At 41.0% G+C, this 25,622-nt stretch overlaps 1 protein-coding gene and 1 long non-coding RNA gene across 2 annotated transcripts; one reads left to right on the forward strand and one right to left on the reverse strand.

The window, feature by feature from the left end:
• On the reverse strand, nt 1–1,513 carry LOC148016086 (uncharacterized). Its single transcript, XR_015688095.1, has 2 exons — nt 1,375–1,513; nt 1–733 (listed from the first exon to the last, which is right to left on the reverse strand). It is a non-coding gene; the product is annotated as an uncharacterized LOC148016086 (long non-coding RNA).
• LOC148016087 (IAA-amino acid hydrolase ILR1-like 4) lies at nt 1,139–23,155 on the forward strand. Its single transcript, XM_087664239.1, has 5 exons — nt 1,139–1,995; nt 5,225–5,350; nt 5,971–6,285; nt 22,053–22,181; nt 22,761–23,155. The coding sequence occupies exons 1-5, from the start codon at nt 1,552–1,554 to the stop codon at nt 23,151–23,153; spliced, it is 1,407 nt and encodes a 468-aa protein (XP_087520365.1). The 5' UTR covers nt 1,139–1,551; the 3' UTR covers nt 23,154–23,155.
• The last annotated feature ends 2,467 nt before the right edge of the window (nt 23,156–25,622 follow it).

Genomic DNA, 25,622 nt, shown 5'->3' on the forward strand with positions numbered 1-25,622 from the left:
AAGATCAACCAACACTCTTCATGATGAGAGAATTACAGACTACAGTTCTTTACTAATCGATTACAGTTACAAATGTCTGCAAAAATGAATTATAGCAGTGCTTACCCCCCCTTTCACAGCCACACTTTGTGAAGATTCTTACCAGACGTGAGCAATGATGGAGAGGCCATGGCTGTCCTTCCTTATAGTTTGCGCTAATCGAGCGTCCCGCCCACCCCGGCGCAGGGACTGCTAGTCTCTAGTAACCCACAAGAAGCCAAACACAAGTACTGTAACAGTGTAAAGGTAAAAGACCAAGCAACATGTGTCAAATAAATTACATACAAATGCAAGTCTGACAAATTTGCCTTTTCTTGACTCACAGAAGACCAGCAGGCTGCAGCAGCAATGGAGGGAAAGTGACTGTACTCTGCTCGCAAAGAGAGGAGTCAGGACACACAATGGCACTTCCTCTGTGACACAAACTCTCAGAAGCCTCCTTCTTTGTCTTGATTAGGATTAGCTGCCATTTGCAGGTACAAAAGCTCTCATAGTAGCCTGCATCTCCATCCCTTGAGTGACTTGACTAGATGGATCATTTTCCAGTTGCAGTTACAAAAAACCATGTCATGGGCTGCATCTTTTGATTGGATAGGCCATTCACCAGGGGGGGAGGGGGGGGGGGGGGGGCGCAGAGATGCATTTGATATTCTCCAATTCTCTGTCATAATAATAAAGCTAGTTATATAGGCACCTGCAAAGCCCCAAATTATTAGTGTGTGTGCAATGTGCAGTGCATGTAGCTGCTTAGAAAATGTGATCAACTGGAATCCAAAAGGGGCAAGTGATTTATTGGAAATTGGAATCCAAAAGGGCTCTAGCCTCTCTCTCTCTCTCTCTCTCTCTCTCTCTGGTCATTGGGCCCTGGGGTCTGCCTTGACTGGGGGAAGTCTAGGTACTTGTCTTTTCCATTCACTTTGACTGGCAACTGCTCTCTCTCTCTCTCTCTCTCACACACACACACACACACACACATGTTAGGTTATGACAGTAGGTGTTCTAGGTACTTGAGTCAACAGGATTCACTTTTTGACTCCTCTCTCTCTCTCTCTCTCTCTCTCTGTGTATGTGCAAAAATTTTGATCTTTTGACCCCCCCTCCTGTCTTACACTGCTGCTCTTTTACTGTGCACTCCCAATCACCCAGAAACCTCATAAAAAGGGAACCATATTAGCTATTATATCACAACACATATATATAAACCAAGCAACAGACATCAGTTTGGTCAAGGTTTCCTTTCAAGGAATCTCTATCTGTCTTTCTCTCTCTGTCTCTCTCTCTCTCTCTCTCTCTCTCTCTCTCTCTCTCTCTCTCTCACACGTATCAATTACCCACCTGCTTCTTAATCTATGGAATGCTCTGCCCCCCCTTGTCCTCCTATCCCCACCAAACCGGGGTGCACCTTAGCTATGGCAGACCTTACACCAACACAGAACAGAAGGCCAGGAATAATAAAACCCCAATGATAATACAATTCATAATCCTCCATAGCAGTGCCTTGAACCCCATATCATGGGCACCATCTGCTTCCTGCTTCTCCTTCTCCTCCGCTGTTTCCACTGTTTTCAAGCTCTCATTTTGCCACTTCATGCATCACCCATCCTTACAGACATCACAATCCCTGCACCTAATTGTGATGAATTCTCTGGTGCCACTGTCTCTTTTGGGCAGGCCAGAGAGGGAAATTCTCCTTCCTGCACAACAGAGGAGATTGTGGCTATGGCAGGGGAGGAAGGCTTTAAGGACTGGCTGCAGGGGATAAGGAGGAGGGTACATGAGCATCCAGAATTGGCATATGAGGAGGTGCAGACAAGTGCGTTGATCAGAGAGGAGCTTGATGGATTGGAAGTGGCTTACAAGTGGCCTATAGCAGGGACTGGAGTGGTGGCAACAATTGGGTCAGGCAAGCCACCCTTTGTGGCACTCAGAGCTGATATGGATGCTCTGCCAATTCAGGTTGGTCCCTGTCTTGATGGACATGAACTAGTCCACTAAGTCTTATGCTGACTAGGTTATTTATGTGATCCTCATTTCTGACTTTAAAGACATAAGAGAGAAATTCTATTGGAGTTCTCTTTAAGTGCCTTAGCTTTTCCACAATTGCTAAGAGACCTATGCTCCCTTTCTCCATCATTCAACTATAAAGAGAGCAATTCTATTGGAGCTCTCTCAGTGCCTAGCTTTTTCACAACTACTAAGAGAGCTATGTCCCCTTTCTTCCTCCACCATTGAACTTGAGTAATAATATTAAACTTAATATTGGCAATAGTTTGAAGTGATAAGGTTATGTGAGAATTTGGGTTTGAATACCTATGCTTGATTCATGGTGGTGAATTAAAAGAAATCTATTGCCTACTGTGAGGAGGAGAAAGACAAGAAGGAAAGTCCCAACCTTTAAGATAGCCTTCAAGCTCCTTTCAGGGTGTTGAACAAAAGGGTTTTTGGGTATCTTACCACATCCATTGGCTGTTGTAAATATCTTTGCACAATTCATATGCATATTTTACATTTAATAAAAGGTAGGTGGGACTTCAAAAGGGGAGAGGGAGGAAAAAGTAAAAAGGTAAATAAAGGGGAGGGGCAAAAACACATGAGAACTTTTGGCACCTTTTCTTTGTTGATTGACTTGATGTGTGCCTTTCTCATGTTCATGACAAATTGCAGTGTTGGGCAATAATTGTAATTGCACTACGATGTGTGCCTCCCTCGTGGATCATAACCAATTGCCATGTTGGGTAATAATTGTAATCGCACTAGATGCTCACTTTCACAACCTACAGTGTTTGTGTCCCATTATATTGTTGTACTTACCAATAAGTATGTGTGATAATAACGTCTCGTTTAGTGTTTCCTTGTTTTGAACTTCTCTTGATTTCTACCTATATTGCATAGGTTTATATATATATATATATATATAACAACTCCACTAAATAAGTCTAACCTTATTTGGGAAACTTAGGACCAAAAGATATGTTTATTGAGTAGGTTCAACAAAGTGTGATTTGCTTTGCGAACCCCATCAATACAATTCTGCATAATTTAATTCTAAAGTCAACTACTTATTCTTTGAAGAGACATTGTTCCTTCTCCCATTGTTTTTACTTAGAGTTAGACAAACTCATGATGTAAGGCCAACATTTTGATTCCTTGCTAGTTCTTATGGCACATGGAAGGATATGTAAATGGGCAACCTAGGAAGCTTTCCTAGGCGGTTACTAAAGATAACACACTTGCAAGACACCTATTGAGTCTATGACCATGTGTGTAAAATTGAAAGCAAACTCCATAATATAAGGTTGAGATTAAACTTACAATTGTGTAAAGAAGAGTTAAAGAGTTTACTTCTGTTTCCATCTCCCTTTCCTCCTCATTATTTTTCCACTTTTGGACACCTTTAGATATTTATTATATGTTACATTTTACTATAGGGATATTCACATTTTGGTGTCCTCTCTCCCCTTGTCTCTATCTCTCTCATCTATTTGTGTGTGTGTTCTCTATGTGTTTTTGTAAGGTAAATAATATCTTACTAAAACCTTACAATATTTTTACAATATTTGCATTCCCAACTAAAGCAATGGATCCCTTTTATATCACTTAATTATGGTGGGAGTTAGCCCATGAGTAGATGAAAATGTTACATAACAAAAGGACATTGTTATGCCTACACACACTCACACACACATAGAGAGAATTGGAGTTAAGGTGAACCAAACTTTTAAAAGAGGAATCTCAATGCATTGTAAACTACCCTTCCCCATAGGGCAAAATAAGCATTGGCCTTCATAACGAATAAACTTGGTGAGAAAACTACATTGTGCTACCCTTCCAAACACTACATATTTCAACAAATACCCAAATGCTACTCTCAGAATTGTGTTCAAAATATAAGCATCCACCCTATTCGACAATCTGCTTAAGGTTAGGACACAGTCAATTAATTGACATGTGCAACTTGCAACAATTGATGATGACTTGTGCTTCTCTTAGGTTTGTTGACTTGAACCACACGCAAAAAGGGGGACCTTCACATTGTTCATGAGGTACCCTCAGAAGTAAGGGGTGTTTGTTAATTGTCAAGTTTGTTCTTCATCTATACATTTTCTTGTCTGTGTGCATGTCTTGTTTTACCTTTGTGTGTTTAGTCTCCCCTTCTTTCTCTTCCATGCAACCAAAGTTGTATAGGGTCCACCTTAGTCTTTAAATGTGCACAACTAGGCCTCTTGCGTACTCTTACTGGCTCACACATTGGTGGTGGGGCTTTTAGGACCATACCAAGGACTAATTCGAATATTTTGAATTGTAATAATTTAAGCTATCCTTTTTAGAATAACTGTGAGGGTTAAAGAAGGTGCCACATGCAACTTACTTTAATTACTATAGGTTTAAAAGGTTTGAGAAAGTGTAGGTACGTAAAACATGACCATGGCAAACATTTTCTAGAGTCAATATAAAACCTTCAGACAAATTGCAAGTGTTTTTTTGAGATTTTGCAAAATTATCAGTAATTTTACAACTAAAATGACACTAAAATCTGACATTAAAAACCCTCCTCTCCAAAAATCTAAAGGGTTCCTTTTAGATGTAATTATTCTCTCAACACTAAAACTTAGTTTTTAATGAGTGAGTACTAGTTTCGAACACGAAAGAAAGTATATCAAGCAGGCTACTTACCTTTATCACTAGGTTTCTATCTTCTTGCTTGATAACGCAATAAGTTTTTTTAACATTTTCCCATCGTGAAGTGTCCAAGTTCATGAGGTTATGCTGGGGAGGTATCACATACCTAGCTAGGTGTGGTTGGGGGCAAAAGTCGGTTGGAGGTATTGCATACTTAGCTAGGTATGGCCCCCAACTGCACTTGGCTAGGTATGCAATGCCTTGCGAGGCGAAGCTCATGACATTTTTGTAATTTAGAGTGTTGAGAATTATAGTGGGTTTTCTTGTGAATTGATGATAATTGCTAGCTTTAGAAAGTTCATTTCATTGTGTAGAGAATTATAGTGGGAATTTAGAGTGTTGAGAATTATAGTGGGTTTGCTTGTGAATTGATGATAATTGCTAGCTTTAGAAAGTTCATTTCATTGTGTGGCCAGTTTTTAACAATGGCCAGTTAACCAAACCTGTGAAAGGCTATGGCTTCTCTGCTACAACTTCCTTTGGATTTCGACATGTGCCTTACCAGGAAGCAGTGGAATGGGAACACAAGAGTAAAGCGCCGGGCAAAATGCATGCGTGCGGACATGATGCACATGTTGCAATGCTTCTGGGAGCTGCAAAGCTGCTGCATCGCCTAGGCTCCAAGCTGCAGGTACTACACAGCTTCTCCTCAATGTATGCTGTGAAATATGGAGATAACCAGACACTTGCTTCGCATGATTTTCACTTGTCTTACCGGTGGCCTTTGTCACTGTTGTCATTTATTGTCATGTCAGTCAGAAATGCAATTCAAGGGGCCCGTTTCTTTCAGTTATTGTTTTGTAGGTTGTGACGATAAATTTGTGAGACTGTAAAGAAGCAGGCAGACGTTTTGCAGAGTGTCTTTAATATCACTCTTCTGTGGTGTGGTCATCATCGTCCATCATTGCCTCATGATGTTATTGGGATTGTTTAGTTGATTCAGTATTTTAATGTGGTTTACATGCAGAATGCCTTTCCTTCACGTATAGTATTGTAGTATTGACACATTGCATGTGTAGTAGAGCCAAAAAATCCTGTGTCATATAATAAATACTTGGTCACGTAAGCGAAGGTAAAGTATATTGATGAATCAAAACTGCAATCAGGATGTCAATATTATGTCATGATACCTTATGCTTGTAGAGCAGTGGATTTTTTTTCCAAATTTATTGCTGGCTTGGATGGTTTGATAACTGGAACAAGAAGGTTAATGCTTTCGAATTCAGTATGTTAATGAATGCTGGTCTACAGGGCACAGTGATGTTGATATTCCAGCCTGCTGAAGAGGGCGGGGCTGGAGCTAGACGCATGATTGAAGAGGGAGCTCTTGGTGAAGCAAATGCTATCTTTGGAATGCATGTAACATCTGACCTTCCAACAGGTAGCATTGGTGTCAGGCCAGGACCCTTTTTTGCTGCATGCGGATTTTTCAAGGCCATCATTACTGGCAAGGGAGGCCATGCTGCCTTCCCTCAGCACTCTGTGGATCCTATACTGGCCACGTCAGCAATTGTTTTAAGCTTGCAACACTTAATTTCCCGGGGGTCAAACCCATTGGAGTCAGAGGTGCATTATCATTTTCTTCTAGCTGGACATTTGCATGATAAAAATTTTAATCTAAAAGGTTTCATATTCCTAATTAGCAGAATTGCAGATCATCCACAACTTAATAATCAGCGGCATCATAGCTGGCTTGATGGCACAAACACATGCATGTCAGGCTGTTAACTTAACAGTGGGAGAACCAGTGCAGATTCAACTTCAAGTATGAGAAGGATCACAATTTGACGATACCTCCTTGCTAATAAGCCTAGGATATTAAAACATATTGCATAAACAAGTTATCGATAACATCTACTAACCATGCTTCTAACTTTGCTCAGTAAGAACTGTTGATGATCAAAACAAGTCAAGCAAAACATCTCACACAGTAGCTTGCAAGTACATTGTTTAGATGGGGAAGTACATTGAAACAGATACTCGATTTGGCCCACATGTTTACAAAACCTTTTATTTCTCTTTGAAAAATCTTTTGATTATTGACAGTAGGCTCAATCCAACATCATGTTATCTTTGATACAATAATATCTTGCCTATCAAGAGATAACTTACATCATGTTCATCTCAAGGATACCATTGACCTGGCAGCTAGCATCTGTAGCAGCTTGACAAATGGCTCGTGACTGATCCTTCATAACACGTGGTTGAAGGAGTGCTTCTGTCTATGCTGCGTGTGCTGGGGATAAGGCACCAATTTGTGTGATTGACTACATCAAAGCTGACCATGAAACATGCTTTCATTGGCTAAGATGGCTGCACCTCTGTATGCAGATTGGCCTGCTGATGTATTGCCCAAATGGGTGTCTGTGTTGACTTGAATGGTGCTGTGACATTGATGTCATCTTGGTGTTCTGGCTCAGATGGACTGCATAGCCTATTGCTGTTTGCATTAAACTGACCAACCTGTGGCATTTCACTGACTGAATTACTTTTCTCATGTTTTCTCCCCTTTACTTAAGCATTTGACTTTGTGTTGCCTCAGCGTTTGTTCTTTTTGGCACTTGCACGATTTGTGGTGGTTCATGTTCTGGTTCTTTGTTTTGTGTTTGTGGCATGCAGCTCCTGAACCCACTGTTTATGAATCCTTTACATCAAATATTATAGAGGAAGTAAAAGATATGATGAAACATTATATGGATATGATTATTGAGCAATACCACCAAGCTACCGTAGATGTTAACTTCTTAAAGCGACAGCAAAATTTGATGGGTACTAGAAAGCCCGATGATGAGGGCCAATCATGATTCAGTTGTAAGTGGTGTGGTCACTTAGCCACCACCTATTGGAGAAGGGTTAATTCTCTCCAGCAAGGTAGTTAGCAAGATTTCAAGAAAATCCTACGAACGGGTTATGTCATTGAACCTTTTAGTATCCATTGAGTGGGTAGTGAATGGTGGGATCATATAGAGAAGCACTGCCCTAAGGTGTAGGCATATGTTGATGAAATCTTGATCAACAATGCGGTGGTGGACCTTGGCCCATCTGTAACCGTCAGTGCCTCTGTGACCAACCCAAAAATGGTAGAGGAAGCGTGATGCAAAATGTGCATTTGTTGCCAACTCCCCTAAATGTCATTAAGCTAGTAGTGAGCCAAAGAGCTTATTTTGTAAACTATGGTTCCATGTAGGTAGCGGCTCCTTTGCAAGTTGTACAGCCTAATGGAAAGCCTTGATCTCCACTAACTAATCCCAAATTATTTCCAAGACTAAGGCTTGAATTTAGATTTTTCCTTCAATGTGTAGGCCACTTTTATAAGCGGGACTCTACTTCCTCTGCTTGGGTTATAGCAATATCTATATCAGCTAGAGGGACACTACTCAACTGTACTTGGATATTGAAGTCCAATCCGTGCAAGAAATATTGCAATTGGACAATATGTGGAATTTATCATGTGTTATCCATTGTTTATACCTGAATTTTGGCAGGCAATCACCCTCATTTTCCTACACTCTCCACCTTAGATAATGTGCAAGTCAATCCTTTTCTCAGTTCACTACATTTATGATTATGTTTATGCCTTGCTGAGTGAGGGATTGAATCTTCTTACATTTATTCTGCAGCCATGGTTGACTGTTTGGTTCTTACTAGCACTCTATAGGGAAGATGTTGGACTGCACCACATGACACCATTCCATCTCTTGGCCTTCACATATCTGCCACCTGTCAAAAAAAGCATAGGGAACTTTGAAATTAAAGCAGTTTTTGTTCTTCTCATATTTCCCGTGTGTTCTCTACTCCGTGCTCAGATTTTGTCCGTTGTGCCATGTAATTTCTATATCTTTAACCTCGTCAACTGTAGCTAGCTGCTGAATTTGGTCATGATATACCTTGTCTTTGGCAAGGGTTTCTTTAGCACTTTGCAGTGCTATTGTAGCACTCTCTGTACTAGAGAGAGAACGTGTTTCGTGGATGCTGAATTTAATTCTTTTAGTGGTTGGAAAATTAGATTTGCATGTTTGAATACATGTGCCCCTAATCTTCAATGATTTGGCCCCCAAAACAAGGGGCAAATTAGGGATTTTGGTTAGAATGTCTTCAGCAAGCAATTCCACACCCAAAATGATTGATTTTTGCAAACCCTATCCACTAATTAGTTGTACGCAGCAAACCCTGATTTTGATTTGCTGTAAAATAGAGCTTGCACAGCCCGAGAGAGAAGGAGAAGAATGAGATTGATTCCCGGCCATCCAACACCTTGGGATTGGTGCAAAACACTCTCCTCTTGCAATTCATTGCAAAAAATCAGCAAGCGTTGTCGTGCTGCTACACGGATACAGTGTGAAAAAGCATGGAGTGTATCATCATCCGGCTTTCTTAGTGATCTAGAGAGTTAATGTCATCTTAGTCATTAGTGCTAGTGTCCATAGTATGGTTACTTCCAAAATACGGGGTTTTTGGACAAGTTTAGTCTATGTTTGATATTTTGGATTTTATTTCTTGTAGATATCCTAAAAAGATATAGAAAACTTCTAGAATAGGATGACATGTAAAAAGCAAGTGGTTTTTCAGTCATTTTTGGGAGATCTCATGCGAAAAGAAGGGGCTTCCGAAATTGCGCGACATGCGATCGCAGTCTACAAGTAGAAAACAACACTTCGGAGTTCGAACTAGAAGAAGAAGGAGCGATCTGGAAGAATTATGATTAGTGTCCTGGAGGTTTACCCCCCTCTTTCGGTTCCAATGGAACCATTAGATTTGCGGTCTGAGCAGCAGAGAAGAAGTTAATGTTTGGTGCGCGTTTTTGGGCTATTAAGGACTTCAAGGGGAAATCTAATGCTTGGAGATTGCTTCCGAGTAGTCCTAGACAAGGATTTTTCTTATCTTCTCAGGTTCTATCAATACATAGTGCTTTGATTCATTGAGCTTTATCTTGTGTACCTCTTGTCTATTCTTTTTCTTCTTTTCTATCTCCTATTCTCTACTTTGTTCTTTCTCTGATCCTCGGTAGATACGACCTTTCGACTAAAACCCCTCCAACAGCGTGCATCTTCTTTTGGTGCTTCCGCTCTTCAAACTTGGGTTCCTAAAAAAATGAGAGAGAAAGAGAGTCCTAAATAGCTAAGATTAATGAATAACCAGTTGCTTCTCAGTCAAATCGCATTTTTGATTAAGGGCCAATTAATAACTTAATCATTGATTATAAGTGGGCTGCTCACTGGACCAAACTTAGGCTTGCATGTTTGAATAAGTTTGCCCTAGTGTTTGCACAAAATATTCAATAATTTGGCAATGCAAAACAAGGGGCGAATTGGGGGTTTTGGTTGGAATGTCTTCAACAAGCAATTCCATACCCAAAGTGATTGATTTTTGCAAATATCCATTGATTTGTTATGAATAGCAAACCCTAATTTTGATTTGTTGTAAAACAAGACTTGCATAGCTTGAAAGAGAAAAAAGAGAAGAAAGAGATTGATTCCCGGCCATCCAATGCCTCAGGAGATATAAAATACTCTTCTTTTACTGTTCATTATGAAAAATTAGCAAGCATGCGTTTCCTTTTGTTGCTCCAATTCTCCAAACTTATGTTGCTTTAAAAAAAAGAAAGAAAGAGAGCCCCAAATAGCCAAGATTAAGTTTTCAAATGAGTAACTAGTTGCTTGTTAATTAAATCACCTTTTTTATGAAGGGCTAATTAATGAGCTGATTATTTATCATAAGTGAGTCGCACACTGGATCAAACTTAAGGTGAAAGCTTGCTTTATAACTTAAGTACTCCAAGTGAGTTGCTTACTAGGTGAAACTTTTATTGTTACTCAATTGTAAGGTGCAAACTTTCAATTTAATGAAAGTTTCACATTGCGTCTTGTTACTTTTGCCTTGCTCTTGTACTAGCTTGTACACTTCTTCATTACATGTTCCGATGTCGAATCTTTCACTGCTAATGTAATGATCACTATGCTAAGAGCTAGGGTTACCAAAATTGGAATTAATTTTTAATTTAATCATTAAGTTTATTTTTTATTTTGTTAAGATAGTATATTCATGTGGTCTCACATAAGGATACTTGGAGACATGTACTAAAATCTCAATATACACTCTTATGATATATAGAAAAACAAGAATTGAAATGAGCGAATTGACTAGATAGATATGTACGAATGAAATGAAGGGAAGAAGATAACTATCTCCTCTCAAATGAAAAAAAAGAGATAATGGTGGTTCAACCCTAACTCTATACAAAGATTTCCAAGGGTGTTGAAAGGTCAAGCTTTGCAAAAACATTTACTGCGTTGTTCTTTGTAGGGATATACTTCTATCTGAGTATTGCCATCTTGATTTGCTCATAAACAAGATGACAGTGAATGGCTATGTGCATGATCCTTGAATGAAAGACCAGGTTCTTGGCTAGAGAAAGCGTACTCTCATTGTTAGAGTAGATGACTATAGTTTACTCTAGTGCATATTCTTACTTTTGAAATAGTTGGCAAAGGTATAAAAGCATGTCGAAGTCTTGTGATAGCTGTTGGTTGCTTTCGACAAGAACTACAAATGAGTCCTAAGCCAATGGAAATAAAAAATTTTCATGTGACGTCTTTGTGCTAGTCTAAGTTGAATCTAATTAGCCATGTAGTAGCACATTTGCGGTAGCAAAATTCAAATGCCAAGAGAGGAAATATCTCTAAGATAGCAAAGTACTTGCGTGCCTTTTTGCCTATGAGTTAAATGAGAAGAAATGAATAATTGACTCAAGTTGTTAACTAAGAAGTTAATGCCGAGCTTTAATATCGGCTATGTAAAGAAGGGGCCCAACTAATCTCTAGTATTGGAATGATTAAGCAACTCCAAATAGTTATCAAGCGAAAGCTTGCATTTCGGATCCAAGAGACAAGAAACATGGGTGCAATCGATCATACCATCAGTCAAAAGGATCTCAAGAGAATTTCTCTATAGGGAGAGAGGGATCCTGTCACCAAATGAGAAATGCACTTAATGATTTAATAAACTTCATAAAGATTTATAATTAAAATGAACTTTAATTCTGGTACCCCTAGCTCTTGGCATGGTGACCATTGCACCGGCAATGAAGGATTTGACACTGGGACATGTGTTGGACAAGTGTGCAGGCCATATGGTACATAGCCAAGGCTAAAGGAACAAGGTGTAACGTGAATCTTTTATTAAATTGAAAGTTTGCACGTTAGAATTGAGTTACATTGAAAGTTTTGCCTAATAAGTAGCTCACTTAGGGCACTTAAGCTATAAAGCAGGCCTTGAGCTAAAGTTTCGTCCAGTGAGCAGCTCACTTATAATTAATGACTAAGTTATTAATGAGCCCTTCATAAAAACGTGAGATGATTAAGGAGCAGCTGATTACTCATTTGGAAAGCTTATCTTGGCTATTTGGGGCTTTTTCTCTCTCATTTGGAGGAACCCAAGTTTGGAGACAACTACTTTTCTCTTTCATATTGTAGGAAATTGCAGATTTTAGCCATAGAATAAGCTTACAGTATAGATGGAGTATGCATAGCAACCAATTTTTCTTCTCTTGGCACGGGGGGGATTCCATTGGGCAATCTCATAAGTTCATATATAGCATGTTGAGAAAACCTTCACCCTTAACCCGCAGTTTGCATTTTTACATTTCTGCGTTTTGCGTTTAGGGTTTGTAGCCCCAAAAAGAGGCGCCATCCTAGACTGACTGTGCCTATTTATAGGCCACTCTCTCATTCATTTCTCACGGTTGATTCATTCAGTCCGTCACCTCTTCTCTCTAGCCTCTCCACCACCCTCACACCCCCTCAGGAGGACATCGTGGTTCGTGGTTGTCTTCATTATCTTCCTTGTGCTACGGCACCCTTGTTCCCTTGTATCACATTCACTCCATGATTCAGGTCTTCATCATTCCATTCATCAGAGTTTCTTCTCTCTTCTCTTCTCTTCTCCATGTTTGCCGAGTTCACTTCGTGTTGCTTCCCGCAAACCCTACTGTCTTCCTGGTACGTTATCTTTTGACATGGTATTAGAGCTGGATCTGCTCAAACAATGGCAAATATCCTCCATTCCAGTGACGGCAAAGACCGGTGTGGGTTCGGCATCCACTTCTCTCATTCTTTTGCTATATCAAAATCTCGTTTTTGCAGGTTTCGGGTGCTTTCAGCTTGCTGCCCACACCCCTTTCGCGTAGGACATCACAGTCTCAGCTGTCCCTTGCTGTCATCTACAATCTGGCGCTTATTTCTAGCCTTTCACTTGCAGTTTCAGTTGTTTACACTGACTATTGTTGATCACTCTCCATTCAGAAAACAATCTTATTTTTGCAGATTTCAGGTATTTCAGCTTGCTGCCCACACCTCAGACGCGTAGGATATCGCGGTCCAAGCAGGCCATTGCTGTCCACAATAGTCTGGTGCCTGTTTCCAGTCTATCACACAATGTTCGGAGCTGATTTTAGCATGCTCACTGCTACTGCTGGTTTTTCCTGCGTTTTTAGTCTCTCTCTCTCTTGCAGCCTGCGTTTTTAGTATTTCTCTCTCTTCACTTGCGTTTTTCTATTGGTTGTAATCTCTTACTGCTAGTAGTATCCTCCTCCGACTAGCAGCTCACTTCTAGCCCTTCCACTGCCCTCCCACCTCTTGAGGGCAGACATTGCGGTTCGTGCTTCACACTACCCTTACACCCCTTGAGGCGGACATTGCCGTTCGTGGTTCGTGGCTTATCTCTTCCACCTCTTCCTTCTCCAGCAAGGCACACTGGTACCCATGGCTTCTTTACCAACAGATGAACAGACTACTAGGTGCTCCTACTGCAGTACGAACGGTCATCCCACCGAAGACTGTCGACATTGACCTTTGCTGCCCATCCCTCCGGAGTGTATGTGTCTTCCACCAAGCACTCCTTGTGTCACGTCTCCTTTCTGGGCCACAGAGATCATTCTGCATCGGCTATCAAAGTATTATGCTCAAGGCAATAAGCCACAACTGACGCGCACTAAGTCCTTTCGAGCACATGGAGGCTCTAAGATCTTACGAGGTGATAAGCACTCCTAGAGATCACCCCACTGGGCGGAGGTTTTCCCCACCCACTTCGAAGTACAGTGGCTTCCACGGTTCACATCTTCTCCACAGTCCACTCTCCCGAGAGCCCATGACTGTTCCCCACCCTTGGCTCATCCTGAGCCTCCTTCTCCATGCTCTTCCACTTAGGTTCGAGGGGCCACTTCTGGGTGCTTTCCGGCTTCTTCTTCCGAGCCCTAGATACCTTCTTCGGCACCATGAACGGCACTTCCTTCTTCATGTGATGCTTCACAATCCGTGAGATATGAGTGGTTGGATTCCCTTTCTCTCTCAGACTGGGATATAGAGGGGGATTTTCTTACTTCGCCCTCAGAGGGGGCTTCTAGTTCTTCGGCTTCTTCAGAGGGGGCTCCTAGTTCTACTCCTTCAGATTCAAAGATGGACTCTATGTGCCATGCAGTTCTTCACACATGACCACCTTTCACTTTCGAGGAGTGGCTCTTCTTTGAGTAGTCATTTCCTCTACTCATACCCAAGATCTAGAGGATCTACCTAGATCAGGGCCCTTGGGTCTTCAGAAGTGACTTGATGGCTAGGCCTTCGTATTTGTTCCAGCATGGAGTCATAGAGCTAGTGGCTTCTCTCCCGAGGTTGAGTTTCAGGTTCTACAACTCATTCAGTTTCCTGACTATCTTCAAAGGTCTCCTTTCAGGTAGTATTCTCAGATCACAGGGTGGATCTTCTTCATCCCTTGATCAGTATGGAGCCAACTCTTGAGATCGAGTACGGGCATATCCTTATGGTTCTCGATACCACACAAAGTCTGACATTCCTCCTATGCTTTGCTTGTTTTCATCATCTTTGTACTAGGGCGCTTGGGCAAGTGAACAATTTTCCCACAAGAGACACTGTCCAAGTGGCATCTATTGCATGAGCATTCTTGAGCATGTAGCATTGCACCTCCACCTCACTCTTCTCTTGTTCCCCTTTTTGGGCCCGAAGGGGATGTTGAGAAACCCTTCACCCTTAACCTGCAGTTTGCATTTTTGCATTTTTGCGTTTTTGCGCTTTGCGTTTTGCGTTTAGGGTTTGTAGCCCCAAAAAGGGGCGCCATCCTAGATTGATTGACCACCCGCTCAATCCAGCAAGAGGAAGGTGAAGATACCTAAAAAGAAGACGACGGAGAACTCTTCACGGAGCGTTTGCTCAAGGCCTCTATGCTTCATCACATGAGATTGTTGGGTGCCATCTTTTGGTTGTGAGCTCTGTCAGAGTTTGACAGAGACATAGGAGCTCTGATTGAGTTTTGTGTGTATTTCTTAGGTTTGTCAGGCATTTTAGAGTTTGTGCAACCTCTGCTAATTTCCAGCCCCTGCCATCTTTTTATAGCTGACACTCTATCTATTTATAGCTGACGTTCTGGCTGGGCAGATCATTTATTTTTTTGTCTCATAGTGCTCGGTCAGGTGGTCGCAGTCTTCTCAATCTTCGTCGTGGATAGCAGGCTGCATACTCTCTGTCTCTGTTGCCATCACTGTCATCATCTCTGTCATTTTGCAAGGTGCTGTCATCATTATTCAGCTTGATCCGGTGCCCTCATTGACACCTTGAGTTGCGCGTAGGGACTGATCATTCCTTATTGTATTCAGCCTTCTTCTTTGTTCAGTGCAGATCATTTTGGGCTTTTTGCTTTCTCTTCTTCTCTCCTTTTCTCTTTGTCTTCGTGGATTCTCTTCCATTGCACACATTCACAGATTCTTTATGCTAGAGATTCACTTCTTAGGACATTCTCTCAAAAGATGGTATCAGAATGGATCCTCCAAAAGTGGAAGCAATACACGATTGGCTTGCATGATGTGTGCAACTTGTTGGGGCAGATTCTTTATGCTAGAGATTCACTTCTTAGGAAACATTGTCTCAAAATATGGTATTAGAATGGATCCCTTAAAAGTGGAAGCAATACACTATTGGCCTGCATGATGTGTGCAACTTGTTGGGGCTGTGTTTGTATGACAGAAGGTTCATATGCCACTTTGCTGAAATTGCTTTACCCCTTCATGCATTGCAAAAGAATAGAGTTCCATTCACATGGATTGATAAGGAAATTGCAGCATTTAATAAACTGAAAGTAAAACTTACTTTGGATCTAGTATTGATCTTGCCAGATCTTTGAAAAGCTTTTCCTGTTTATAATGATGCATGTTGGAACAACATTGCTGTGGTTCTAATGTAGGAAGGCTATTTTGTGGCACATGAGAGTAGAATTTTGCAAGGTACTAATAAAAATATGTGGATTTATGAGAAAGAGTTGCTTTTGTAATTCATGTTCTTTCTAGTTGGAAACATTATCTTGTAGGATTTGATTTTGTTATAGAGACAAATCATCAAACTCTATGATATTCGATTCAAACTAAGTTGTTTGAGAAACATATGTGATGGGCCAACTTCTTATTTATGGTTTACTTTTAGATAATGCACGTGGATAGTAAAATGAATGTTGTGGTTGATGTATTATTATTGTCTAGGAAACCATAGGTTGCAATTGTGTTTACCATCATGCGTTAGATGAGATGAAGAAAGAAGATGCAAAGGATGAGGATTTTGGTAGAGTATATGATCTATTATCAAATGGTTAGTACAATGACCACTACACTCTCAAGGAATGCTTTCTTATGATGCATGGTCCATTGTGTGTCATAAAGCAATTAGGGATGTGTTTGTTTTGAAGAGAGATTTTTAAGAAAATGAGTATGACCCTAAAGTCCTCATCTGATAATAGATTATAGACTTTGATAGAGTCTATGATCTATTATTAGATGGTCGGTACCATGAGCATTCTACTTCTAGGGAAGGGTTTCTTATGATGCATGATCGATTATGTGCCACAAAGTAGTTAAGGATGCAAAACATCTTTAAATATCATGGATGTGCCATGGTCTATTGTCGAGAAAAGCGACGTACTAGAGAGACAGTAGGGCTAGCGGGGTAAAACATAGTGTGTGTATGGCAAACGCTGAGAAAGAAAAGCAACTCAAAAGAACAAGATGATGATGCACTGAATCATGCTATAAGGAGAAAAAGTTGATATAGTGGAGTCGAAGCTCAGAAGTTAACTGCACTATCCTGTCTGAATGGCGCAACACCTGTAGGGAATCTGCACAGTGAAGGGAGCGAAATGCAGTCCTTCGGCAGTAGGGATATCAAAGATATATGCTGAAGGTGAAGAACAACTGTCGAGGGAGCGGAGTGCAGTCCTCTGATGCCAAGAGGAGAGCCTGGGCTGCAAAACGCAAATGCCAGATGATGGAAGAAGGAGCTAGGATGCCAAACGCAGACTCTAGCAGCTCAGGTGATGACACTAACTGTGGAGGAGGTTGCCAGTCGAAACAGAAGCCACTAGGATGATCAAATGCAATTTGCAGAGCCTGGACAAGATGACGCCAACTTTGACTGATGATGCCAGATGGTTGGAGACCCAAAATGCAAGGTGTAGGGCTTGCAGGGGAAGATGCCAATAGCGAGAAAGTGATGCCTGACTGAGAGAAGGCTTCCAAAAGCTGAAACACAAGCAAGGAGTACCCAAATGATGGAGAAAAACTGACGCCAACTGATAGGGATGGTTGCTAGGGTGTGTGACCTGTTGCCAAGATATGTGGATGACGCCAGCAGATGATGGACTCCAAAACGCAAGCAAGGTGATGGAGATGATGAGGAAGAAGCCACCAACCACGAACCTTGATGTCCACTTGCAAGGGGTGTGGGGGTAGGGGAGAGGTTGGAAAGAGAGAGGGTGTCTGATGATAGGAGAGAGGTGAAGAATGAATAGTGAGTGTACTGAATGTGTGAAGAGGTGGCCTATAAATAGGCATGCACAGTCTAGGGTGGCACACCATTGATGTGGGCGCCTTCTGATAGAGTGCCTAGAATAAGGGCGCAAGCCCTTTTTGGGGCTGTTAGTGCGAAACTCTAATTGAAGGAGATGAATTGAAGAAATGGTTTCTCAACATCCCCTCTTAGGCCCAAAAAGGGATGGAGAAACAGGAGCGAAGAGATGCAATGCTACATACTAAAAAATACTCATGCAGTAGGTGCCACTTGGGCAATGTTCCTCGTGGGAATATTGTTCACTTGCCCAAGTGCCCTAGTACAAAGATGATGAAATCATACAATGCATAGGAGGAAGAAGATGTAGAATATCCCTAAGATCCAAGATTTCCACTTGAAAGGGAACTTGCAGTAAAGAACAGTAGACAAAGTGAACTGGAGAACCAAAAACTCAACCTTGGGAGAGAAGCCACTAGCTCTGTGCATCCATGCTAGAAGGAATACGAAGGTCTCGTCACCAAGTCGCGGTTGAACCTCCAAGGCCTTGAGTTAGGTAGATCCTCGAGATCTTGGGTATGAGTAGAAGAGATGACCGCTCGAAGACATCCACCCCAAGAAAGTAGATGATGGATAAAGAACTTCATGTGAAATAGGTGCCCCCTCTAAGGTTGGAGGTAAAGGGGCCCCCTCTAAAGTTGAAGAAGAAGTAAGAGTAGTAGCCCTCTCAGAGAGAGAAGAGAGATCATCCCCCACTGAATCCCCCTCTGAGATAGATAGGGAATCCAAAAACTCATGGATCACGGACTCTGTATCATCTCGGTGGCCCAGAAGGGAGATGTGGCACAAGGAGACACATATACTCCGTGGGGTAGAGAGCAAAGATCGAAGGCAGCAAGTAGTGGTGGGGTGTCCGATGATGCCACAATAGGAGCACCTAGTGGTTTGTCCATCTGCTTGTGGAGAAGTCATAGCATCGGAGTGTCAACCTATACTGAATGTGTGAAGAGGTGGCCTATAAATAGGCATGCACAGTCTAGGGTGGTGCACCACTGATGTGGGCGCCCATTGATAAAGTGCCCAGAATAAGGGCGCAAGCCCTTTTTGGGGCTATTAGTGCGAAACCCTAACTGAAGGAGATGAACTGAAGAAATGGGTTCTCAACATCTATTGCAAGTGATAGGGATCCTTGCATGATGTCTTTGTTTTGGAGAGGCATTTTTAAGAACATGGATATGACCCTAAAATTATCATATTCTTTTCATCCATAACTAGATGGATAGTTTGAAGAGAAAAATGTGCTAGTGTCTTAGATATTTTGAAATGCTGTGTGTCTAAGCACAAGGCCAAATGGGAATGGTTTTTGCCCCTTATAGAGTATACTTATTATAACACATTACCTAGTTCCATTGGCAAGGCACTATTTGAGATTGTGGAAGGGAGAAACTCCCATCCATTTTGCATACAAATATAAGATCTTTGAGACCAACAAGCATGTTGAGAGTATGGATGAAGCTTATGCTAAAGTAAAGATAGCCCTCCAAAAGACAAACAAAGCAATTGACCATCACCATAGAGCATTTGCATTTGCAAAAGGTGATTGGGTCTTGCCATGGTTTATAAAGGCTAGGTTAAAGAAACTGAAGGGTAAAGAGATTCTTTTCCCTAAACTCGGTATGAGGTATTATGGGCCTTTTCAAGTCTTGCAAAGATCAATGAATTTGAGCTGTTTTTCTCCCATTTGGGCTATTTGGGGCACATCTGCGGGTGGAGAACATAGTTGTGAGTAGGGAGACAGCTGTTGAAGCTTTAGGACAGCAGCAGGAAAGCCTAAAAATGAGGTCATTGATAGTTGCTGGTGCAGAAATTAGGGTTTCAGACGGCAGCAAAATCCTAAAAACCAGCAGATGACTTTATTTCTCTCTAAAACAGGAGGGGATTGCTGTTACAACACTTTCTTGGCATTGGATTGAAGGTTTCTCTTCCCTGTGCTGTCCTCCACCATCTCAGAAAATCGGAAGATATTCAGCACCATTTTGCTGAATTCAGAGCTAATTGCTGCTGTAATTAGGGTTATCAGTTGTCCCAAGAACTTTGCGGTTGAATCTTGGCCACTCTCAGTTTTTTTTTTCCAGCTGTTTGAAGGTGAACAACAATGTTTATGTTGTAAAAACCCTAATTCATAGCAGAAATTAGGTTTCTCAAGCCAGCTCGAAGCGCCTGCCCATTAAATAAAAGCCCAAAGATCAGAACAGCTTCTGGAAATGAAGTATTTACAGCAGATCTGGTGAAGATTGGACATCCACATTGAAGCTGACCTGCATGCAAGTGTATTAGATTCAATTTGTGCCCAAATTCTGTCAGAATCAAGGGGTAAATCTGATCTTGATGCAGTTGGTCATCATTGATGAAAGCCAAATGTATTGGAATTTGTAGAGAGACCAATCTATATCTTAGTGTACTATGAATTCAAGCAATGCAAGTTATATAAATATTGTAAGGGGTGCCAGTTTTGGGCCAATGAGGACTTAACTGTCTAAGATTAATGTGGTAATAATGTATTTATTTCAGATTTGTGAAATTATTTGCTTGTTGTACTTAATGTTAAATCAGGTCCTCTATTGCCCTGTCCGAGATTCGAGAAGGAAGGCTGGTTTCACTTGCACACATGTTGGATAGTGCCACTATCAACTACTCAATTATCTTTTGAAATGGGTGGATGTTGCATTGGCCTGGTACAACAGTTTGTCTCCATAGGTGAATCCTAGAAATCTGTCTTTGAATCTACCTTAATGATGCTGAGAAAGGCATGCTTTGAAGGTGTATTTGACTCCCCATGATAGATCATAGGACCCTTATGAGGCCTAGCAACATCAGCATCCATGCACCGGTAGCAATATCAATAGGAGTGGTCTACTTTGGCTACTATAGTCACATGTGGAGTCCCTTTGCATTGATTGATGTTACATTTGTTGTTGCAACTGCCTCTTTGTTGGTGCCTTTGGCCATGCCCCAACCTCAGCCTTTCAATGACACAAAGCCCCTTCATGCTTTGAAGGGACTTGGGCAGAAATCTCCTTTTGAGGTCTTAAACTTGATGGTGATCTTGAAAACATCTGGAAGCTTGTGCATAATATACACAACATAATTGTTTTGAAGGTTTTACTGACCTTAAGCTGACCAACACGATGGGCTTCTGTGCTTGGTCAAACGGGCTAGGCCTTTCAAGTTAGAGTTGCAAAAGCTGCTCCTCTAACTAGTAACAGTGGAGTTTGTTTGTCCCAGCATATCTATCCTTGAGATAAAGCCTTCAGATAACCCCAAAGAGTTTGTGTAGATTTGTGTGTGTGTGTGTGTGGAAGTAAAGGCCTCTAAAATGAGGGAGTCAACAACAGGCCATGTGACATGTCCACTAGCTGGCTGCATTACTCTCCAAAATCTGAACTTTGCCTTTGATCATGTCCTATTGTTGGTGCATCTTTAGGAGTGGTGGTCTTCCAAATCTCATATTGTCAGTTAGGAGTGGTGGGGAACCATTTGTGCTGAGAAATGTGCAAATTTGCTGCAAAAATGTAGGAATGGCAGCAAAATCAAGCAAGGGAATGACTGGCAATTTGAAATAAGGGAGTTCTCAGGTAATGAAAGGACGGCACAGAGGAGGAGTAGATTACCTCTTCATTGTGCTTTGCTGATCGCAGAAGCTCTGAAATGCCAAATGCTTTTTGCTCGACTTTAAGAAGAAAGTTCAAATATATGTAGAGAAGTCGTAAAAAAATCAACATCAGGTAGATAGTCATGCCCAAAGATGGGATATGCATGAGGCTGCAGAGATCCATATGGACAAGCTCAAGTAGTAGCTCTTCAAGTAGCTGTTTGTGGGAAGGGCCCTCTAAGATGCTTGCCTTTCATACAACTGAGAGAAGGTGTTAGTAGTCTCGGCCCCAAGATCTGGTAACCTTGCAACTAAATGTGCACAGCTGGCTTGCCACAAGGCCATAGTACAAGTGACTGTAATGGGCATGTGAAAGAAGGCCTGTCTTCAAAGTTCAAGGATATCTTTGCTGCAAGGGCTGTGAGCTTATATAGGCTGCAGGCTACCCACCTGTAGGCTGCTGACAATCCCACAACACAGGTCCACAAAATATGTGAAAGGCTCAATATTGCTCTCCTCTACCTAGTATCTATTCCTAGTATGTCTTCACTCATCTCCCCTGCACCAGCGCATACTCTTTTCTCGGTACTATAGGCAAAGAAGTCATGATGTACTTATTCCTCGTGTATGTGCTAGTCACTTGCATGTAAGTTTAGTTCAAAACCTTCAGGTTGCTGTTTTGCTAGGTAATAACTAAAATATGAACACACTTTACTGGTTTGTTTCTTTTTTTACCATCTTCTATAAGAAAGGTATTGTTTCTGTTCGACAATCTTTCATGCAAGCATGACCATTGATATGATTATCCCTGTGGTGTTGAGATTGGAAAGTTGGGGGTGCTGCAGGTTGTATCTGTGACAACTATTGATGGGGGAACTGCCTACAATGTAATACCAGATAGTGTGGTTATTATTGGAACTTTCCGTGCCTTCACAAATGAAGGTGTTCAAGTATTGAAGAAGCGAATAAGAGAGGTACTCCCCCGTCCTTAGAAAAGGAAAATGTCTCTGCTATTTACATCCATCATTATGGATCTTAAAGGTAAAAGAGAGGGCTGTTGTTTTGACTATTGAATGTCTACCTAAAGACTCAGTAGAGACTCCACGTGTTAGCATAGATCTGTGCAGATAGACAGCTGTGCTCCTTTTATGTCAATAGCCATCAGTAGATGAATGTTCTATCAAACTTCTACAGGGGAAAAAGGGGAAAAGAACTATTTTTGCATGTTCATGATTTATTGTGACTTCAACAGAAAAAAAAACAGTAGCTGTCAATTATTTCTACAGTCTCAGGCATGCATATGTACTAGTGTCAATTGAACTGATGCTTTCAAATAATTTCAAAAGTCAAAGAGAAGGCCATCAACATGCATCAGTAGATGCAGATTCTGCTCATAAAAGAACTTGACTAATATACAGACCTGAAATTGCATTTCAGCGAACCTTTAAAAAAGAAGGGTTTTCTTCGAAATCTAGGCTAAGCCATGTAAAAGAATAACATGCTAGGAGAACAAGGACATGTTTTGAAATTGTTTGACTTGGTTTTCCTCTCAGGTCATTATGATGCAGGCAGAAGTTCACAGGTGCCATGCTGTTACAGATTTTATGGAGAATGATCACCCCTTTTATCCTCCAATGCTCAATGATCAGAATATGTATGAGCACATACGCGATGTTTCATTTGGTGTTGTTGGTCGGGAAAATGTAGTCCATGTTGCACCAGTCATGCGATCAGAGGACTTCTCCTTTTTCAGTAGGCTGATTCCTGGAGGGTTTTTTTTTCTCGGAATGAGAAATGAAACATGTGGTTCAGTTCATTCTGGGCACTCACCTTTCTTTTTTATTGATGAAAATGTACTCCCTATTGGAGCAACAATGCATGCTGCTATTGCAAGCAATTATATAAAGCTTGCTCTTAAGAAAGTTGTTAATTCAGAACCATCCTGATCTACTGCTTCCAGGAGCTTATGGGTATGTTCTTAGCACTTCCAAAACAAAATTCAAACGTTCATGGTCTTGTTTGTTGGTCAAGCAAGTGTTTGAATAAGTTGAATAACAATGAGCTCAGTGTTTTATATCAGCCAATGGAAGTAAAATTTGATTTTTGGACTATCACCTGTACATTTTGGTGATACAAGATGAGGACCTATCACAGTTTATCAACAATGGGGATTTACTCACACATTCCTTATCTGTTATGAGCTCCCACTTGGCCACTGTTCTCATTCCTGTTCTCATCTCGTGAACAAAGAGACAATCAAACAAAGATTGCTGAAGTGACCTCCGAAGGGAGGCTTAAGAGTACAATGATGGGTTTTCAAAAATGTCATGATTGTGACAATGCCAAACTGCCCATAATACCTAGTATTCCACACAATTAGAGTATAAATAAGGTTTTAAAGCTGTATGAAAAATGCTAATCCCAAAAGCATGAGTGGGAAAGTGAACTCCCAAATGTGTTTAGGAGGGACTACATCAATCGACCCCATTATTGGAATTTCCCAGAATACCCTATTCCAGACTCTCTTTGGGTTGTCGCATGAAAGAATGGAATCCCTTCGAACAGTTTCCATTTCAAGCTAATCCTCTCGTTACAACTAGTTCGCCCTTGTGATAGGTCACGACGTGCGAGAGTGCACACGTTGTAACCTCCATCACCAAATGTGTTTAGGAAGGACCACATACACATGCACGAGAGCACACGATTACACTTTTGTATGCATATCTCCTTGCCCCCTTCTATTTTGGATGCTTGAAACAACCACCACCACTTGGATCATATACATATACCTCTTAGGATTGTAGTTCTTGCTACTATGTGTGCCCTTTATCATATTGGGTCTGGTGTAAAGCTCATCCATAGTAGACACAGTTGAGGGAGAGGGAGTGTGTATGTGCATGTGTTGAAATGTTAATGCTAATAATGAGTGCAAGTGTAAATATGTAGTCCCTAAGGTATTGAATTGCTATTGCGAAGGTAGTCATCACATGGGAGAAAATCCCTACTAGTATGTGTAAGAGACCTTTTATATAAGAATCACCAAGAAAAATATTTTAAAGTGTAGCAATTCCCCTTGAAGTTAATGATGTAAATGTATGTAAGGTATGATAAATCAATCCCCAAATGGTAGTAATGCCAATGCCTTTTGAAGGCTTCAAATTTCTCTCTTGAAACAACCATCATGGACATTTTATTTGTCCCCACCTTCCATAGCACTTTGACTATTAATATTAGATAGGGTTAGACAATTGTTTTTGTAAATCTAGATTGGCCAACAGGTGTTTCAACCATACACATTCCAATGTAGTTGCAAAAGTTACCTTGTATTCAACTCCACAGCTTGAGATGGCCACTGTTGTGTTTGTTTCTTATTGCCAAGAAATGTTAGAATCCCCAAGTATGAAACCATTCCCATTGATGGACACTCTAGTGTCTTGACATCCATTCCAATCAACATTTGTAAAAGTATGCAAGTGTAGGCAAGAACCTTGGAGTATGGGAGGGTCCCAATGCTTGAGTAAGACATGTTTAGCTACTTACCATTGCTGTGTCAAGATTGTATATAAAGCATGTCAACATGGAGACACCAAATTGAATATCTAGATGTGTATTGCACAAGTATAGTAGGCATCTAAGCTTGTTGGTAAAGAGAGGTATCAAATGGTTCCCTTGCATATTCAAGTATGAATCTATGCCTTATTTCAATGGGTATATACATGGACTTACAATCCACCATTTAAAAGCATTAAGGTAACTGTCAAATGTACTTGGATTGATGGATTTACAATCCACCATCTAAAAGCGCCGAAGAAACTATCCAATATACTTGGATTGATGCATGAAAAACCCATTCTCAATTGTAACAAATCGCATTCCAATATAGAAGTGCAATGGACCAAGATTTGTGATACCTAAAGAAACATCAAATCGGCCTTTAAGCCTACGAAGTGAGACTTTTTTGGTCTAATCAATAGCATGTCATCTACGTAAACAATAAGGATCAACAAATTGTCACCATCCTTATAGACATTTATGTGTTGCCTATAGGTGAGGAGCAAAAACCAAGAGAATCAAGTGAGCATGGATCTTCCCATACCACACCCAAGGCTCTTACTCCAAACCATACAAGGTCTCATGAAAATGATACACCTTGTCCTTTCATCCTTTTTGAAAAAATCACCCTTGGGCTTACAAAATGTGTTGCCGATGCAATGATGGAATGTGTAGAAGTTGTATGTGAAGTAGGTGCAAAGGTCTCATCATACTCTATCCCAATGCTTTTGGGCATACTCTTAGGTGGTAAGCCTTGCTTACAATGCTACTAGATGATTTGCATTGGCGCAGGTATATCCAATTTGTGCCATAGGCATGCTTTGCCTAGAGGCAAGTCACATTATTCCCATCTATAATTACTC

This window comes from Lygodium microphyllum, chromosome 23 (assembly GCF_053477565.2).
Source record: "Lygodium microphyllum isolate KBCC chromosome 23, Lygodium_microphyllum_v1.1.10, whole genome shotgun sequence".
NCBI classification, from domain to species: domain Eukaryota; kingdom Viridiplantae; phylum Streptophyta; class Polypodiopsida; order Schizaeales; family Lygodiaceae; genus Lygodium; species Lygodium microphyllum.

What these genes read in the sequence shown, in the direction of transcription:
- LOC148016087 (XM_087664239.1), top strand. Translation starts at nt 1,552, where the DNA reads ATGGGCACCATCTGCTTCCTGCTTCTCCTTCTCCTCCGCTGTTTCCAC. An exon ending in TGGATGCTCTGCCAATTCAG is followed by an intron (nt 1,996 to 5,224) that starts GTTGGTCCCTGT and finishes GTGCCTTACCAG; the next exon opens with GAAGCAGTGGAATGGGAACA. An exon ending in GCCTAGGCTCCAAGCTGCAG is followed by an intron (nt 5,351 to 5,970) that starts GTACTACACAGC and finishes GCTGGTCTACAG; the next exon opens with GGCACAGTGATGTTGATATT.